Source organism: Procambarus clarkii, chromosome 33 (genome assembly GCF_040958095.1).
Source record: "Procambarus clarkii isolate CNS0578487 chromosome 33, FALCON_Pclarkii_2.0, whole genome shotgun sequence".
NCBI classification, from domain to species: domain Eukaryota; kingdom Metazoa; phylum Arthropoda; class Malacostraca; order Decapoda; family Cambaridae; genus Procambarus; species Procambarus clarkii.
The window spans coordinates 22032250-22051814 of record NC_091182.1 but is presented as its reverse complement, the minus strand read 5'-3'; the positions used below and the strand labels follow the sequence as shown (position 1 = coordinate 22051814).

Below are 19565 nucleotides of genomic sequence, written 5' to 3'. Positions count from 1 at the left end.
ATGAAATTGAATCACAAGAAGGTGTCCAACAAGGTGACCCCCTTGCTCCTTTTCTGTTCTGCCTAGTTATCAAGGAAGTCACCGATAACCTGTCCAGTGAGCTCAACATTTGGTTTTTGGATGATGGTACTCTAGCCGGCTCCCCAGCCTCACTCTTGGACGACATAAGAATAATCCAGGAGCAAGGAGCAAGCCTAGGCCTCACACTGAACCCTTCCAAGTGCGAAATAACCTCCACCAACCAGCACATAATAGAGCAAATAAAGGTTGTTTTGCCTGACATTCATACAACCAACCCTGAGGACAGCACACTCCTAGGTGCTCCTCTTGGAAGGAATGCCATCGACGGGGTCCTTGGTAAGAAGATCACTGACCTGAAGAGGATGAACGAGAGGATTGAAGACATCGATGCTCATGATGCACTTTACCTCATCACCAGATGCTTGTCCCTTCCCAGGCTGACCTACTTTCTAAGATGTTCGCCATCTTTCAACAATATTAAATTAGAAGAGTATGACAGCTTGCTGAAATCAACACTAGAAAAAGCCCTCAATCTTTCCCTCAGCGACTCACAGTGGAAACAGGCCTCCCTTCCTGTCAGACTCGGGGGCCTTGGCGTGCGCACAGCAACACAAATTGCTGTACCAGCATTCCTGTCCTCTTCAGTGGGGTCTGACAACCTGGTGAAGGAAATCCTACCTGAGCACCTAGTTCAACAGGCAGGGGTGCATGATCCCAGCTTCACAGACTGCACAACCAAATGGGTCTCTCTCGCAGGACCAGCACCCCAACCACCGCCTTCTGAAGCCCATAAGCAATCCAGCTGGGATCGCCCCATTGCCGACCAAGAAGCTGCAACTTTGCTAGAAGCTGCGACGACACCACATGACACTGCCCGACTTAGAGCTGTAGCAGCTCCCCATGCAGGTGATTTCCTATTAGCAACCCCAATGTCAGCAACCGGCACCCGTCTCACACCGCAGGCCCTCCGAATTGCCGTGGCTCTTCGCCTAGCTGCCCCAATCCACACCGAATATAGGTGTATTTGCGGCGAGGCAGAGGCCGACAGATATGGACGGCATGGCCTTCTTTGCCAAAGGACCGGAGGATGGCATGCAAGACACGGCGAGGTTAATGACATTATTAAGAGAAGCCTTACCACAGCCGGTTGTCCAGCAGAGAGAGAGCCCCGTTACCTAATGTCCCGCAACTCTGATGAGCCTGTCGGTCGCCCAGACGGAATTACGGTGAACCCCTGGAAGAATGGTAGACAGTTGGTGTGGGACTACACTTGCGTTTCAACTTTAGCCAATACCTATGTTGACTTCAGTGCTACACAAGCAGGAGGAGCTGCCAATCACCGGGAAGCGGCCAAGTCACGTAAATACAGAGACCTTGAGCACCACTACAATTTTGTCCCCATTGCCTCAGAGACGCTTGGTGCCTGGGGTAAAAGTGCTGCTAGCTTTTTAAAGGAGTTGGGGTCTAAGCTAATCGAAACAACTAGAGACCCCAGAGCTGCCAGTTTTCTTTTTCAGCGCCTTAGTGTGGCAATCCAGAGAGGAAATGCTCACTGCATCCATGGTTCGTGCCCGCCATCTGAGGAGCTGGAGGAGCTATTCAACTTATGACAAGCAGCCTTGTACCCTGTATGTAATCAATATTGTAACTTTTTTTGTGTAATGACATTTTCAAATAAAGTTAGATAAATATACACACTCAACAAAAGAATAGGGGTGGTAGGAGAAGAAAATATCAAAGTGTTCAGTGAGGATCCAAAAGGTCTTCTCTGAGTACTCTTTATTTTCTTCTCTGAGGCTATGGGTCCCTACATTTGCACTAGAGGTGGTACCCCTTCTAGGTAATTTAAAAAAAAAAAAAAAAAAAAATATATATATATATATATATAAAAATGGAAATATTCGTTTGTTCAAAATCGCTAATCACCGAAAGTTCTTCACTGATTGCTTTGAAATTTTAACACAACGTTCCATTCGCATCCGAGCGGGTTTTTATATTCATAATATATAGATTTCATGTTTGTGACGAAAAAAATCATGCTTTTTTGAAAAACTGTGTTTTTTCGTGAGTTTTTCATGAGAGGGAGAACTTCGAAACCTCTTTACCGATTGCGTTGAAATTTTGACACAACGTTGCATATTAATAGACGAGTGTTTTTATATACCTACTTTATAAATGCCTCACCTGTGACAGGAAAAAACATGCTTTTTTTGAAAAACAGCGCCATCTGTTGGACGTAAGAGCAACACTTGCTGAAATCTCCGAAAGTTCTTTTCCGATTGCTTTGAAATTTTGACACAACGTTCCATACGAATACGTGCATGTTTTTATGTATCTACTATTTAGATGTCACACCTGTGACAGGTAAAAACATGTTTTTTTTTTTAAACAACGCCAACTGTTGCACATTTGAGCAACACACGCTATTCAAAATACGTTACAATTTAATTTCAATGTTTCCGAGTGCATTGACAAATTGGTTTTTCATAGATTTTTATTTTTTTTTATTTTTATTTAATTATTTTGTTTGACATTGCGTTGGAATTTAGCTGCATTGTTTACCATAGTGTTCATTTCGTGAGTATAGTGTATTTGTTTCATTGTTCATTTTTTTATTTCGTTTTTTTAACTGTTCTTCTAACTTTTCAGTGCAGTTGTGGTGAAATTGAGCCGTTGTCGATTGGTCTATGTTTGAATTTAAATATTTCGTTAGTATTTTTTGGTTTTGTTTTGAAAACAAGAAAATGGACAACACGTTTATTTCACAGATGCAAATGTGCAACAAACAGCTATGAATCCACTGGCTACAACGTTAACTGCTTTCTTCACGTTATGTCTAAATGACGCGTTTGTAAAAGCACTGCTGTATTCGGAAGTGCCTAAGTATTACACGTGGAAATCCAGTAGAAAATCATTTGAATGACGCAAAATAGGAGAGTGAGTTGACGGACAACGTGGCACATTCAAATAAACTATGACAGGCAGACATCCACCGTGCATCCCAGTCAAGTTGAATGCTTCTTTCTTCGCATGCTGTTGGTAAATGTACCTGGATCAACGTCTTCCAGCAATTGAGATTTGTCAACGGCGTTACACATGCCACTATCCGTAGTGTATGTCAAGCTCTGAATTAATTGGACAAAGACCGACACTGGGATGTATGTATTAGTGAAGCGTCTATCACGTCACATCCAAATCAAATTCGTGCATTGTTTGCAATCATATTGACCACCGGCTCTCCTTCATCTCCAGCAGTTATAGGAGAAATATTAATTGCACATGGCTGAAGATATTATCCATCGAATACGCAAGGAAAATTCAAATATGAACATGGATTTCACAGCAGAAATCTACAACGAAGCATTGATAATGATTGAAGATTTGTGCTTAGAAATCGCGAACAAAGTTCTCAATCAATTGGAAATGGCATCACCGAATCGATCTGCTACTTCTTTAGATGTAGAATTGCGTCGTGAACAAAGTTACAACACGGGTGATCTGTTGTCGTATGTGCACTCAAATATTCCTAATCTAACGTTTGAGCGAAAAAGCATTTACAATCAAATAATTCAAACTGTCAATAACGGGCATGGAGAAATCTTCTTAGATGCACTAGGAAGAACTGGTAAAACCTTCCTAATTGGATTGATTCTGGCAGCATTTCGATCCCAAAATGGCATAGCCTTAGCTCTTGCAATGTTCGGAATAGCTGCGACATTGCTACCAGGTGGAAGAACTGCTACTCAGCTTTGAAATTGCCATTGAAAATGCAATTCATTGAAACTCCCACGTGCAACATTTCCAAAGCATCCGGCACACGAACTTAACAATATTATTCTGTCTAACATTCAAAGCGAGGCACTCACATACAAGTCCGTCGACACTGTTGAGGAAGCAGATGAAGTGGATAATTATCCCTGCAAGTAAAGCTGGCAGGGATACACAGCTGGCTGGGATGTAAGGCTTTCTGGGATGTACAGCTGGCTGGGATGTACAGCTGGCAGGGATGTACAGCTGGCTGGGATGTGCAGCTGGCTGGGACATACAGTTGGCAGGGATGTATAGCTGGCACGGATGTACAACTGGCAGGGATGTATAGCTGGCAGGGATGTATAGCTGGCAGGGATGTACAGCTGGCAGGGATGTATAGCTGGCAGGGATGTACAGCTGGCAGGGATGTACAGCTGGCAGGGATGTATAGCTGGCAGGGATGTACAGCTGGCAGGGATGTATAGCTGGCAGGGATGTATAGCTGGCAGGGATATACAGCTGGCTGGGATGTATAGCTGGCAGGGATATACAGCTGGCTGGGATGTATAACTGGCAGGGATGTACAGCTGGCAGGGATGTATAGCTGGCAGGGATGTATAGCTGGCAGGGATGTATAGCTGGCAGGGATATACAGCTGGCAGGGATGTATAGCTGGCAGGGATGTATAGCTGGCAGGGATATACAGCTGGCAGGGATGTACAGCTGGCAGGGATATACAGCTGGCAGGGATGTATAACTGGCAGGGATATGCAGCTGGCTGGGATGTATAACTGGCAGAGATGTACAGCTGGCAGGGATATACAGCTCGCAGGGATGTATAGCTGGCAGGGATATACAGCTGGCAGGGATGTATAGCTGGCAGGGATATACAGCTGGCAGGGATGTACAGCTGGCAGGGATATACAGCTGGCAGGGATGTATAACTGGCAGGGATATACAGCTGGCTGGGATGTATAACTGGCAGGGATGTATAGCTGGCAGGGATATACAGCTGGCTGGGATGTATAACTGGCAGGGATGTACAGCTGGCAGGGATGTATAGCTGGCAGGGATGTATAGCTGGCAGGGATGTATAGCTGGCAGGGATATACAGCTGGCAGGGATGTATAGCTGGCAGGGATGTATAGCTGGCAGGGATATACAGCTGGCAGGGATGTACAGCTGGCAGGGATGTATAGCTGGCAGGGATGTACAGCTGGCAGGGATATACAGCTGGCAGGGATGTATAACTGGCAGGGATGTACAGCTGGCTGGGATGTACAGCTGGCAGGGATGTACAGCTGGCTGGGATGTACAGCTGGCAGGGATGTATAGCTGGCAGGGATATACAGCTGGCAGGGATGTATAGCTGGCAGGGATGTATAGCTGGCAGGGATATACAGCTGGCACGGATGTATAGCTGGCAGGGATATACAGCTGGCAGGGATGTATAACTGGCAGGGATGTATAGCTGGCAGGGATATACAGCTGGCAGGGATGTACAGCTGGCAGGGATGTATAGCTGGCAGGGATATACAGCTGGCAGGGATGTATAGCTGGCAGGGATATACAGCTGGCAGGGATGTATAACTGGCAGGGATGTACAGCTGGCTGGGATGTACAGCTGGCAGGGATGTACAGCTGGCTGGGATGTACAGCTGGCAGGGATGTATAGCTGGCAGGGATATACAGCTGGCAGGGATGTATAACTGGCAGGGATGTACAGCTGGCAGGGATGTACAGCTGGCAGGGATGTACAGCTGGCAGGGATGTACAGCTGGCAGGGATGTACAGCTGGCAGGGATGTACAGCTGGCAGGGATGTACAGCTGGCAGGGATGTACAGCTGGCAGGGATGTACAGCTGGCAGGGATGTATAACTGGCAGGGATGTACAGCTGGCTGGGATGTACAGCTGGCAGGGATGTACAGCTGGCTGGGATGTACAGCTGGCAGGGATGTATAGCTGGCAGGGATATACAGCTGGCAGGGATGTATAACTGGCAGGGATGTACAGCTGGCAGGGATGTACAGCTGGCAGGGATGTACAGCTGGCAGGGATGTACAGCTGGCAGGGATGTACAGCTGGCAGGGATGTACAGCTGGCAGGGATGTACAGCTGGCAGGGATATACAGCTGGCAGGGATGTATTGCTGGCTGGGATGTACAGCTGGCAGGGATGTACAGCTGGCTGGGATGTACAGCTAGCAGGGATATACAGCTGGCTGGGATGTACAGCTGGCAGGGATGTATAGCTGGCTGGGATGTACAGCTGGCTGGGATATACAGCTGGCAGGGATGTATAGCTGGCTGGGATGTACAGCTGGCAGGGATATACAGCTGGCTGGGATGTACAGCTGGCAGGGATGTACAGCTGGCAGGGATGTACAGCTGGCAGGGATGTAAAGCTGGCTGGGATTTATAGCTGGCTGGGATGTACAGCTGACTGGGATGTACAGCTGGCTGGGATGTACTGCTGGCAGGGATGTACAGCTGGCTGGGATGTACAGCTGGTAGGGATGTACAGCTGGCAGGGATGTATAGCTGGCAGGAATGTACAGCAGGCTGGGATTTATAGCTGGCTGGGATGTGCAACTTGCTTGGATGTACAGCTTGCAGGGATGTACAGCTGGCAGGGATGTACAGCTGGCAGGGATATATAGCTTTCAGGGATGTACAGGTGGCAGGGATATATAGCTTGCAGGGATGTACAGCTGGTAGGGATGTATAGCAGGCAGGGATGTACAGATTGCAGGGATGTTCAGCTGGCTGGGATTTATAGCTGGCTGGGATGTCCAGCTGGCTGGGATTTATAGCTGGCTGCTATACAGTGCAGCTTGCATGGGTGTACAGCTGGCTGGGATATATACCTGGCTGGGATGTGCAACTTGCATGGATGTCCAGCTGGCTGGGATGTACAGCTGGCAGGGATGTAAGTATGGTCCCCAACAAACAGTGCCACCTTTGAGTTACGTGTCTATACACACACAGGACACAGACCTCATCTGTCATTATTCACATGTCATTAACTACCGGGTCGTTAGATACATTTCTCAATGCCTGGCCTCATGGCCTTGTTGTACCTGGTGCATAACACGTTGCCAGATTCGACACTATACTGTGTCGAATCTGACCTATTTGTTGTGGATGGAGGTGGCTTCTAGATCCTCTTCTCTCAGGGCATTCCACTTATAGACAGAGAGCACTGTACAGAAATACCCGTAGAGGGTACGGGTATTTCCGTACATTTCATCGACTCATTTGCGATTCCAGCTTCCTCTTACGTGCTCTCGTTCACAACTTCTACTCTAACCATTAAGCTCTAAGGTCGTTCACTGTCGTGCATTGAACTCACTCGCTATCATCTCGTAGAACCTACCATCTCCAGTTCTTCGATAACGAATCAGGGCGTTCTTAAGCACCCCCCCACCTCGCCTCTCTTACCTCCCTGGGACTGCAAAAGACACACACAACACACTCACACTCACACACACTCACACACACACTCACACACACACACATACTCTCTCTCACACACACACACACTCTCTCACACACATACACACACTCACAAACACACACACACACACACACGAACACACACACACACAGGGGCTTCGTATCCTGGTTACAGGGGCCTCGTACCCTGGTGGATAGCGCGCAGGACTCGTAATTCTGTGGCGCGGGTTCGATTCCCGCACGAGGCAGAAACAAATGGGCAAAGTTTCTTTCACCCTGAATGCCCCTGTTACCTAGCAGTAAATAGGTACCTGGAAGTTAGTGAGCTGTCACTGGCTGCTTCCTGGTGTGTGTGTGTGTGTGTGTGTGTGTGTGTGTGTGTGTGTGTGTGTGTGTGTGTGTGTGTGTGTGTGTGTGTGTGTGTGTGTGTGTGTGTGTGTGTGTGTGTGTGTGTGTGTGTGTGTGTGTGTGTGTGTGTGTGTGTGTGTGTGTGTGTGTGTGTGTGTGTGTGTGTGTGTGTGTGTGTGTGTATGTGTGTGTGCGTGGTGTAAAAAAAAGTAAACAGTTGATTGACAGTTGAGAGGCGGGCCGAAAGAGCAAAGCTCAACCCACGCAAACACAACTAGGTGAATACACAACTAGGTGAATACATACGAACACACACACACACACACACACACACACACACACACACACACACACACACACACACACACACACACACACACACACACACAAAGCAAGCCACAAGAATGAGGGTAGGAGATGTACCTTCAGTACTGGATCTAGTATTCACCAGGAAAGAAGAAGAGATTTTTGACATCCAGTACCTTCCTCCCTTGGGAAAGAGTGATCACGTCCTGTTAGACATTAAATATGCTTTAAGATATCATCTAGAAGAAAATGGGGACATTGAAACAGTTGATAAACTCGATTTAAGGAGAGGCAACTATGGGGAACTTCGAAATTTTTTTAATGAGTGTAATTGGACAGAATTGTTGCTAGGTAGGGAAGTAAATGAAATGTATGCCAAATTTTTAAAACTATACGAGGAAGGCACACAAACATTCATACCAAAACAGAGATGCAGGGCCAGAAAACAGGATTGGTTCGACAGAAATTGTGAGAGAGCAAGAGACCAAAAGACACAAAAATGGAATCAGTATAGGAAGAGGCCAAACCTCCAAACATACCAGCGATACAAAGATGCGAGAAACAACTATACAGCAGTAAGGAGAGAGGCAGAAAGAAATTTTGAAAAAGGGATAGCAGATAAATGTAAAACAGAACCGGGCCTATTCTTCAAATTCATAAACAACAAATTGCAGGTAAAGGATAATATCCAGAGGTTGAAAATGGGAAACAGATTCATGGAAAATGAAAAGGAAATGTGTGAAACATTAAATGAAAAGTTCCAAAGTGTGTTTGTACAAAATGAAATCTTCAGAGAACCAGACACAATAAGAATTCCAGAGAACAGCATAGAGCGGATAGAGGTGTCTAGAGATGAAGTGGAAAATATGCTAAAGGAGCTTGGGAAGAACAAAGCAGCTGGCCCAGATGGCGTTTCACCATGGGTTCTGAGAGAATGTGCATCTGAGCTCAGCATTCCACTTCACCTGATCTATCAGGCATCCCTGTGTACAGGAATCGTAGCAGACGTGTGGAAACAGGCTAACATAGTTCCAATCTACAAAAGTGGCAGCAGGGAAGACCCCCTCAATTATAGACCTGTATCATTGACAAGTGTAATAGTGAAAGTATTGGAAAAGCTAATCAAAACTAAATGGGTAGAACACCTGGAGAGAAATGATATAATATCAGACAGACAGTATGGTTTTCGATCTGGAAGATCCTGTGTATCGAATTTACTCAGTTTCTATGATCGAGCCACAGAGATATTACAGGAAAGAGATGGTTGGGTTGACTGCATCTATCTGGACCTAAAAAAGGCTTTCGACAGAGTTCCACATAAGAGGTTGTTCTGGAAACTGGAAAATATTGGAGGGGTGACAGGTAAGCTTCTATCATGGATGAAAAATTTTCTGACTGATAGAAAAATGAGGGCAGTAATCAGAGGCAATGTATCGGAATGGAGAAATGTCACAAGTGGAGTACCACAGGGTTCAGTTCTTGCACCAGTGATGTTTATTGTGTACATAAATGATCTATCAGTTGGTATACAGAATTATATGAACATGTTTGCTGATGATGCTAAGATAATAGGAAGGATAAGAAATTTAGATGATTGTCATGCCCTTCAAGAAGACCTGGACAAAATAAGTATATGGAGCACCACCTGGCAAATGGAATTTAATGTTAATAAATGTCATGTTATGGAATGTGGAATAGGAGAACATAGACCCCATACAACCTATATATTATGTGAGAAATCTTTAAAAAATTCTGATAAAGAAAGAGATCTAGGGGTGGTTCTAGATAGAAAACTATCACCTGAGGACCACATAAAGAATATTGTGCAAGGAGCCTATGCGATGCTTTCTAACTTCAGAATTGCATTTAAATACATGGATGGCGATATACTAAAGAAATTATTCATGACTTTTGTTAGGCCAAAGCTAGAATATGCAGTTGTTGTGTGGTGCCCATATCTTAAGAAGCACATCAACAAACTGGAAAAGGTGCAAAGACATGCTACGAAGTGGCTCCCAGAACTGAAGGGCAAGAGCTACGAGGAGAGGTTGGAAGCATTAAACATGCCAAAACTAGAAGACAGAAGAAAAAGAGGTGATATGATCACTACATACAAAATAGTAACAGGAATTGATAAAATCGACAGGGAAGATTTCCTGAGACCTGGCACTTCAAGAACAAGAGGTCATAGATTTAAACTAACTAAACACAGATGCCGAAGAAATATAAGAAAATTCACCTTCGCAAATAGAGTGGTAGACGGTTGGAACAAGTTAAGTGAGAAGGTGGTGGAGGCCAAGACCGTCAGTAGTTTCAAAGCGTTATATGACAAAGAGTGCTGGGAAGACGGGACACCACGAGCGTAGCTCTCATCCTGTAACTACACTTAGGTAATTACACTTAGGTAATTACACTTAGGTAATTACACACACACACACACACACACACACACACACACACACACACACACACACACACACACACACACACACACACACACACACACACACACACACGAACACACACGCGTATGCGGCCCCAGCATTGAGCCCGTACCTTGTCAAGCACAAGACGAAGCAGGAAAAAGTCCAAAGGTATGCCACTAGACGAGTCCCAGAACTAAGAGGCATGAGTTACGAGGAAAGGCTGCGGGAAATGCACCTTACGACACTGGAAGACAGAAGAGTAAGGGGAGACATGATCACAACCTACAAAATCGTCAGGGGAATCGACCATGTAGACAAGGATAAACTATTCAACACTGGTGGTACGCGAACAAGGGGACACAGGTGGAAACGGAGTACCCACATGAGCCACAGAGATGTTAGAAGGAACTTTTTCAGTGTCAGAGTAGTTAACTGATGGAATGCATTAGGCAGTGATGTGGTGGAGGCTGACTCCATACACAGTTTTAAATGTAGATATGATAGAGCCCAGTAGGCTCAGGAATATGTACACCAGCTGATTGACAGTTGAGAGGCGGGACCAAAGAGCCAGAGCTCAACCCCCGCAAGCACAAATAGGTGAGTTCAAATAGGTGACTACACACACGAACACACACTTACATACGAACACACACACACACACACGAATACAAACACACACGAACACACACACACACACGAACACAAGGCCGGTGTAGACGTCAGTCGCATCCCCAATGTGTTTAGTGGAGGAGAACAAGGTGAACGTCTTACTTGGAACCTCTCGAAGCCACACCCACCACGGTCAGGGAGGGTAGTGTACTAGCATACTCTACCACACCCACCACGGTCATGGAGGGTAGTGTACTAGTATACTCTACCACACTCACCATGGTCAGGGAGGGTAGTGTACTAGCATACTCTGCCACACCCACCATGGTCAGGAAGGGTAGTGTACTAGCATACTCTACCACACTCACCATGGTCAGGAAGGGTAGTGTACTAGCATACTCTACCACACCCACCATGGTCAGGGAGGGTAGTGTACTAGCATACTCTACCACACCCACCACGGTCAGGGAGGGTAGTGTACTAGTATACGCTACCACACCCACCATGATCTGTGTCTGAGATCACTCTAAACGTATACCGCTGAGGTGTGCAGTTGGGAGGCTTGGGAGGAATGTCAACTGCTCATAACAGCTATGCTCAAGGTAAGACGGCCCGTAGCAAAAGCACAAGATCTGACGCAGATCTTCCTAGACATAGATTGTGTCTGATGTCTACCAGGTGGTGCAGGTCGTGTCTGATGTCTACCAGGTGTTGCAGGTCGTGTCTGATGTCTACCAGGTGGTGTAGGTCGTGTCTGATGTCTACCAGGTGGCGCAGGTCGTGTCTGATGTCTACCAGGTGTTGCAGGTCGTGTCTGATGTCTACCAGGTGGCGCAGGTCGTGTCTGATGTCTACCAGGTGGTGCAGGTCGTGTCTGATGTCTACCAGGTGGCGCAGGTCGTGTCTGATGTCTACCAGGTGTTGCAGGTCGTGTCTGATGTCTACCAGGTGGTGTAGGTCGTGTCTGATGTCTACCAGGTGGCGCAGGTCGTGTCTGATGTCTACCAGGTGGCGCAGGTCGTGTCTGATGTCTACCAGGTGGTGCAGGTCGTGTCTGATGTCTACCAGGTGGCGCAGGTCGTGTCTGATGTCTACCAGGTGGTGCAGGTCGTGTCTGATGTCTACCAGGTGGTGCAGGTCGTGTCTGACCTCTACCAGGTGGTTCAGGTCGTTTCTGATCTCTACCAGGTGGTGCAGGTCGTGTTTGACCTCTACCAGGTGGTGCAGGTCGTGTCTGATGTCTACCAGGTGGCGTAGGTCGTATCTGATCTCTACCAGGTGGTGCAGGTCGTGTCTGATGTCTACCAGGTGGCGCAGGTCGTGCCTGATGTCTACCAGGTGGCGTAGGTCGTATCTAATCTCTACAAGGTGGCGTAGGTCGTATCTGATCTCTACCAGGTGGCGTAGGTCGTATCTGATCTCTACCAGGTGGCGCAGGTCGTGCCTGATGTCTACCAGGTGGCGTAGGTCGTATCTAATCTCTACAAGGTGGCGTAGGTCGTATCTGATCTCTACCAGGTGGCGTAGGTCGTATCTGATCTCTACCAGGTGGCGTAGGTCGTATCTGATCTCTACCAGGTGGTGCAGGGAAATCAGAGTAATCAGTTCATTATATTTCTGAAATGACTAATTATAGGCGGAGGATCCGTTTGTGGGACCTATACGGCAACAGCCTACAATGTGAATGAGAAAGAATTTCCGGAAACTCCATGTGTTTAACATACGAATCTATTAACTATATTAGAACGCAAAACGAAAATGTTTATTCACATGGAAATGTGGATAATTGTCTCAACTTTAAGAGCTGTCATAGGTAAATATACGCATCGTATCATTTCTTACCGACGGTACCCAGGGCCCAGGTGACGTAATACATCCAGACCTTAACACTGGTTAGGTGTCGACAGGGTAGATAAAGACAAATTCTTTAACACTGGTGGTACGCGAACAAGGGGACACAGGTGGAAACTGAGCATCCAAATGAGCCACAGAGACGTTAGAAAGAACTTTTTCAGTGTCAGAGTAGTTAACAGATGGAATGCATTAGGCAGTAATGTGGTGGAGGCTGACTCCATACACGGGTTTAAATGTAGATATGATAGAGCCCAGTAGGCTCAGGAATCTATCCACCAATTCATTGACGATTGAGAGGCAGGACCAAAGAGCCAGAGCTCAGCCCCCGCAAGCACAACTAGGTGAGTACAACTAGGTGATTATTGGTATATGACCACCTTAATCAATAACAACAGCCTGAACACCAATGCCGTATGCAAGGGACAATTAGAGCTCAAAGCAATGCTCAGGTAATTATTTGCATTCACATACAAACTAACATGGGTTGTAAATACATTCATAAACATGGGCACGTCCATGAACGGCACTCCGTGGGCGTCTCACTTTGAATGGCCGCACCAAATAAAGTCAAGAGCATTCACCAAACTCATTGGCTGTAGTTAGCACCACAAAATGTGAGTTTGTAACGTGAACGCAAATGCCAAACACACGATGAACGTACGACGTTGCTTCAACCTTCCAACTAGTTTTAACACCTAACAAGTTGTAACAACCAATATAGCACGTTGTAACAACCAATATAGCACGTTGTAACAACGTTTTAATAACAATTTTATTACCAGATGTAAGAACATTATTACAAGTTGTAACAAGCGGAAAACAGCGAAAGTTACGTTGTGTATTTGCGGGGAGTTTACCTACTCAACAGTCACACCACACAGTAAACACATTCATACTCGTGCCTCTTCTTAGCTGTCAATGAATAGAGACTCGTTTCCACTGGGATGTGTGGTGGAGTGAGCTCTTGTAACTATCATGGGTTATGGTACTTAGGAGCTCAAGAGAGCACTCGTTCTAAGCAACTCACAGCTTTACCGAGAATGACCAGACGGAGCTCAAAGCAAGATGCTGAACTCAAGCCTCATATCACTTAGGTTAAAAGCATTCCAATAGAGCACCAATCAGAATATAGTTTCAACCTAACACGTGCATCTAATTGGTTAAAATTCACTGACGTGTCCTGGATTGATTAATTGATGAAGATTAAGCCACCCAAGAGGTGGCACGGGCATGAATAGCCCGTAAGTGTCCTGGAGAGGGATGAGAGATCAAGATCATTGGGGTAGGTCAAGTCACACATGACCCTTGCTGCTACCTGCTACACTCAACAGCCAACTTGTGGTCGTTCCCCCCCCCCCCCCCACCCCTTTCCCCATGATTATACAGATGAGTTGCATAAACTGCCGTCTGCTTGTATAACCAGGCAGCGTATGTTACCAAACATACAATTTCTGAACTGCTCATCACTATGAGCGGGCGAGAGTATGTAATAAGTCTTAGACTATTTTTTTTTTATTTATATTCAAGAGTTCTTATATTCTTGTAAAGCCACAAGCACGCGTAGCGTTTCGGGCTGGTCCTTAATCCTATTTTTCCCTGAATACGACCCACCAAATTGTTTAACAAACAGGTACCCATTCACTACTGGGTGAACAGAGGCTATAGTTAAGATTGACTCCCAGTCAATCTTCCCGGCCAGGATACGAACCCAGGCCAAAGCGCTCGCGAAGCGCCGGGCGAGTGTTTATCACTTCGTCACGGAGATTGACAATTATACTAGCCACGGGGACTATATTACCAGAATAACAGTAAAAACAGGCCAAGTGTCTCTAAGCATGAATAGCCCGTAAGTGGCCTGAAGAGGGAGGAAGGAATATCAAGACCATTGGGGCAGGTTAAGTCACACGTGACTCTTGCTGCTACCTGCTACACTTAACAGCTAACTTGAGGTTAGCTGTTAATGATTATACAGGTGAGTTGCATAAACTGCCGTCTGCTTGTTGAACCAGGCAGCGTATGTCACCACATAAAATTTCTCAACTGCTGATGCGATGCCTAATCCCTGTCATCTGAAAAAAGGTACTTGTGCTCTTAGATAAAGGTGATACAGTACCCAATGCTCAGTGTACAGCATTGTACAGAACTGGACAGCAGACGTGGGGCACAAGCCTAGTTGAGAGAGCATCTTTCTCTCACGATCAGGATGGGTAGTAGTCTTGCATATTCTACCACACCTATGAATCTAATTCTAATCTAATTAGATTCACCCAGTGAATCTAACTACCTTTAATGATAGTAGGAACAGAGAGTACATAAAGGCAGAAAACAAATAAAGAGGGGGGGATGAAAACGATACGGCTGAAAACGATTATCAAATTGAGAGAAAATAGGAGAGGGAACACGGAACACCTGAACAAGTTGGAGAGGCTCTCCATGTACAGTCTCAAAGACAGATATGTCTGTGACACGAACTTGAATATCAAAGTAGTTGAAAACGTACTTGTTACGAAAACATAGAAGGCATCACGTTACGTGCTAGACCTCACTCCCCGTATACACTAGTTAAGCACCGGCAGTTCTACCGAGCAAAGGCCAGCTGGTACATGCGTTTACCCTATTTTACACGTTTTCTTTAAAAGTTGAACCCGCTGGCTAGAAAACCTGATGCTGGTCTAGGTGGGGGAAACATCAGCAGAAATTTAGAGTCACTTGTTACTCATATAATAACAATATTTTGGCTTCAAAATACTATATATTACTGTAACAATCATCCTTATTTATAAGCACGTATATACCTACAAGTTTTATGATTGATTTTTGTTTAATATTTGTGAAGGGACAATAATACACCGAGAGAGTTTTCATCAGTCCAGGAATATGTTCAGGGCTGAAGCATGCTTGTTGGTCGGTCAGTAATCTAGTGTGACGGCTATGATAACCCTCCTGTGCCCAACCGTGTTTGTCCTGTCCGGGGGATCGAACCTGGGATCCTTATTTATGAGTCCACGACGCCGAGCATTGCGCTATACGACTCATGTTCGTTAATTCTTAATATAATTATATATCATCTGTTAGTAATAAACAGAAGCTCATTTCAATTCTCTCGAACCTTCCTCTATAATGTAACACTATGTTAATGCCTTTCAAATTTATCTGCCATGAACAAACAAACTATTACCTGCAAATACCTGAATTTACCTGAATCACTTACCAGCAAGTGTACTTCAGCCTTGTTAGTTCTGGGATTTAGTTTAGAGTTTTTCCCAAAGGAATATCAACAGCTGGAGGGTTAGTAAGTCCACACTTGTGTTTCAAAGTCCTGAGTAATCCAGTGCTAAAGAAAACTCAGTGTGTATACCCCGAGAGGCGGGCTACTTTACCTGTAGACAGTCCAGGAGTAAAGAAAATATATACCGAGTTTACTCAAGTTTAGCAGTACCACGTTGGTCATGTGTGTGTGGAAGGGCCACGGTGGTCATGTGTGTGTGGAAGGGCCACGGTGGTCATGTGTGTGTGGAAGGGCCACGGTGGTCATGTGTGTGTGGAAGGGCCACGGTGGTCATGTGTGTGGGGAAGTGCCACGGTGGTCATGTGTGTGTGGAAGTGCCACGGTGGTCATGTGTGTGTGGAAGTGCCACGGTGGTCATGTGTGCGGGGAAGGGCCACGGTGGTCATGTGTGTGTGGAAGTGCCACGGTGGTCATGTGTGTGGGGAAGGGCCACGGTGGTCATGTGTGTGTGCAAGTGCCACGGTGGTCATGTGTGTGTGGAAGGGCCACGGTGGTCATGTGTGTGGGGAAGGGCCACGGTGGTCATGTGTGTGGGGAAGGGCCACGGTGGTCATGTGTGTGTGCAAGTGCCACGGTGGTCATGTGTGTGTGGAAGGGCCACGGTGGTCATGTGTGTGGGGAAGGGCCACGGTGGTCATGTGTGTGTGGAAGGGCCACGGTGGTCATGTGTGTGGGGAAGGGCCACGGTGGTCATGTGTGTGTGGAAGGGCCACGGTGGTCATGTGTGTGGGGAAGTGCCACGGTGGTAATGTGTGTGGAAGTGCCACGGTAGTCATGTGTGTGTAAGTGCCACGGTGGTCATGTGTGTGGAAGTGCCACGGTGGTCATGTGTGTGTAAGTGCCACGGTGGTCAAGTGTGTGGAAGTGCCACGGTGGTCATGTGTGTACTCACCTAGTTGTGCTTGCGGGGGTTGAGCTTTGGCTCTTTGGTCCCGCCTCTCAACCGTCAATCAACTGATGTACAGATTTCTGAGCCTACTGGGCTCTATCATATCTACATCTGAAACTGTGTACGGAGTTAGCCTCCACCACATCACTTCCTAGTGCATTCCATTTATTAACTACTCTTAAACTGAAAAAGTTCTTTCTAATGTCTCTGTGGCTCATTTGGGTACTCAGCTTCCACCTGTGTCCCCATGTGCGTGTACCGTCCGTGTTAAATAATCCATCCTTGTCTACCCTGTCAATTCCCCTGAGAATTTTGTATGTGGTGATCATGTCTCCCCCAGCTCTTTTGTCTTCCAGCGACGTGAGATGCAGTTCACGCAGTCTGTCCTCATAACTCATGCCTCTTAGCTCTGGGACAGAACATACTAGTGGCTGGGACTAGTGGCATACCTCTGAACGTTTTCCAGCTTCGTCTTGTGCTTGACTAGGTACGGGCTCCATGCTGGGGGCTGCATATTCCAGTATTGGCCTTACATATGTGGTATACAAGGTTCTAAAGGATTCTTTACACAGGTTTCTGAAAGCAGTTCTGATGTTAGCCAGCCTCGCATGGGCATCTGATGTTATTCTTTTGATGTGGGCTTCAGGAGACAGGCTTGGCGTGATATCAACTCCTAGATATTTCTCTCTCTCTGTTTCGTGAAGGACTTCATCTCCGATTCTGTATCCAGTGACTGGCCTCCTAGTTCCTCCTCCTAGTTTCATTACCTTACATTTACTTAGGTTGAACTTTAATAGCCATTTGTCGGACCATTCCTTCAGTTTGTCTAGGTCATCTTGTAGCCTCTTACTATCTTCCTCTGTCTTGATCCTCCTCATAATTTTTGCATCATCAGAAAACATCGAAAGGAACTAGTCAATTCCTTCTGGGAGATCATTTACGTATATCAGAAACAGTATAGATCCAAGAACTGATCCCTGTGGGACTCCACCGATGACTCCTCGCCACTCCGAGACCTCACCCCTCACGGTGACTCGCTGTAACCTGTTGCTTAGGTACTCCCTTATCCAGTTGAATACCTTCCCTTTTAATCGTGCCTGCATCTCTAGTTTGTGCACTAGTCTCTTATGTGGTACTGTGTCAAAAGCTTTCTGGCAATTCAGGAATATGCAATCTGCCCAGCCTTCTCTCTCTTACCTGATTTTTGTTGCCTGGTTATAGAACTCAATTAAACCTGTTAGGCATGATTTACCCTCTGTGAACCAATGCTGGTGTTGTGTTACAAAGTTCTTTCCCTCCAGATATTCCACTAGCTTTTTTCGCACAATCTTCTCCATCATCTTGCATGGAATGCAAGTTAGGAACACTGGCCTGTAGTTCAGTGCCTCCTGCCTGTCACCCTTCTTGTATATTGGTACTACATTGGCCGTCTTCCAAATTTTTGGCAGTTCACTTGTTACCAGTGATTTGTTATACACCATGGAGTGTGGCAGGCACAGAGTTTCTGCTCCTTCCTTTAGAATCCATGGTGAGATTCCATCCGGGCCTATAGCCTTTGTCACATCCAAATCTAGCAGAAGCTTCCTCACTTTCTCACTGATAATCATAAACTCCTCTAGTGGTGTCTGGTTTGATGCTCCCTCTCTTATCTCTGGGACTTCTCCTTGCTCTGAGGTGAAGACCTGGAATTTCTTATTGAGTTGTTCGCACACTTCCTTGTCGTTTTTAGTGAATCTTTCTACCCCTATCCACAGTTTCATTACCTGTTCCTTCACTGTTGTTTTCCTCCTGATGTGGGTATGCAGCAGTTTGGGTTGAATCTTTGCCTTTCTCGCTATGTCTTTTTTCATATTACCTCTCTACCTCTCTTCTCACCCTTACATATTCATTCATGACGCTCTGGTACCGTTCTCAGCTCTCTAGTGTTCTGTTGTTCCTATAGTTTCTCCACGTCCTTTTACTTAACTGTTTTGTTAGCTTACAACTCTGATTAAACCATCGGTTTCTCATCCATGTGTAGAAGTGCCATGTGTATGAAAGCATGTGTGCCATGCTTTCTAAATCATGTGTAGAAGTGCCACGGTGGTCATGTGTGTGGAAGTGTCGCGGTGGTCATGAGTGAATAAGTGCCACAGTGGTCATGTGTGTGGAAATGCCACGGTGGTCATGTGTGTGGAAGTGCCACGGATGTCATGAGTGAATAAGTGCCACGGTGGTCATGTGTGGATAAGTGCAACGGTGGTCATGTGTGTGTGGAAGTGCCACGGTGGTCATGTGTGTAGGAGTGCCACGGTGATCATGTGTGAGGAAGTGCCAAAGTAGTCACGTCTGAGGAAGTGCCACAGTGGTCGCGTCCGAGGAAGTGCCACAATGGACATGTGTGAGGAAGTGTCACAATGTTCATGCATGAGGAAGTGTCACAATGTTCATGTGTGTTTTTAACCTCAGGTATTTGCCAGGTTCCTAACTATTCAAATTCAATATTTTACTCTCCATCACACCTCAAATTAATGATGTATTACAGTTGCCCATATTTCTGGCTTCATTTCATAGTGCTATGTTATGATATATATTTTATGTGATGGTATTGCAGTTATTCCATTGTATTATATTGTT

The 19565-nt window shown here is 46.0% G+C and overlaps 1 protein-coding gene across 1 annotated transcript in view; it reads right to left on the bottom strand.

Moving 5' to 3' along the window:
• Positions 1–11514: 11514 nt before the first annotated feature.
• LOC138370742 (involucrin-like) overlaps positions 11515–19565 on the bottom strand; it is a 34401-nt gene continuing 26350 nt past the window's right edge. Inside the window, exon 3 of the mRNA XM_069335342.1 lies at positions 11515–12488. Within this exon, the coding sequence (XP_069191443.1) occupies positions 11515–12488 (974 nt within the window). The remainder of the gene's footprint in view (positions 12489–19565) is intronic.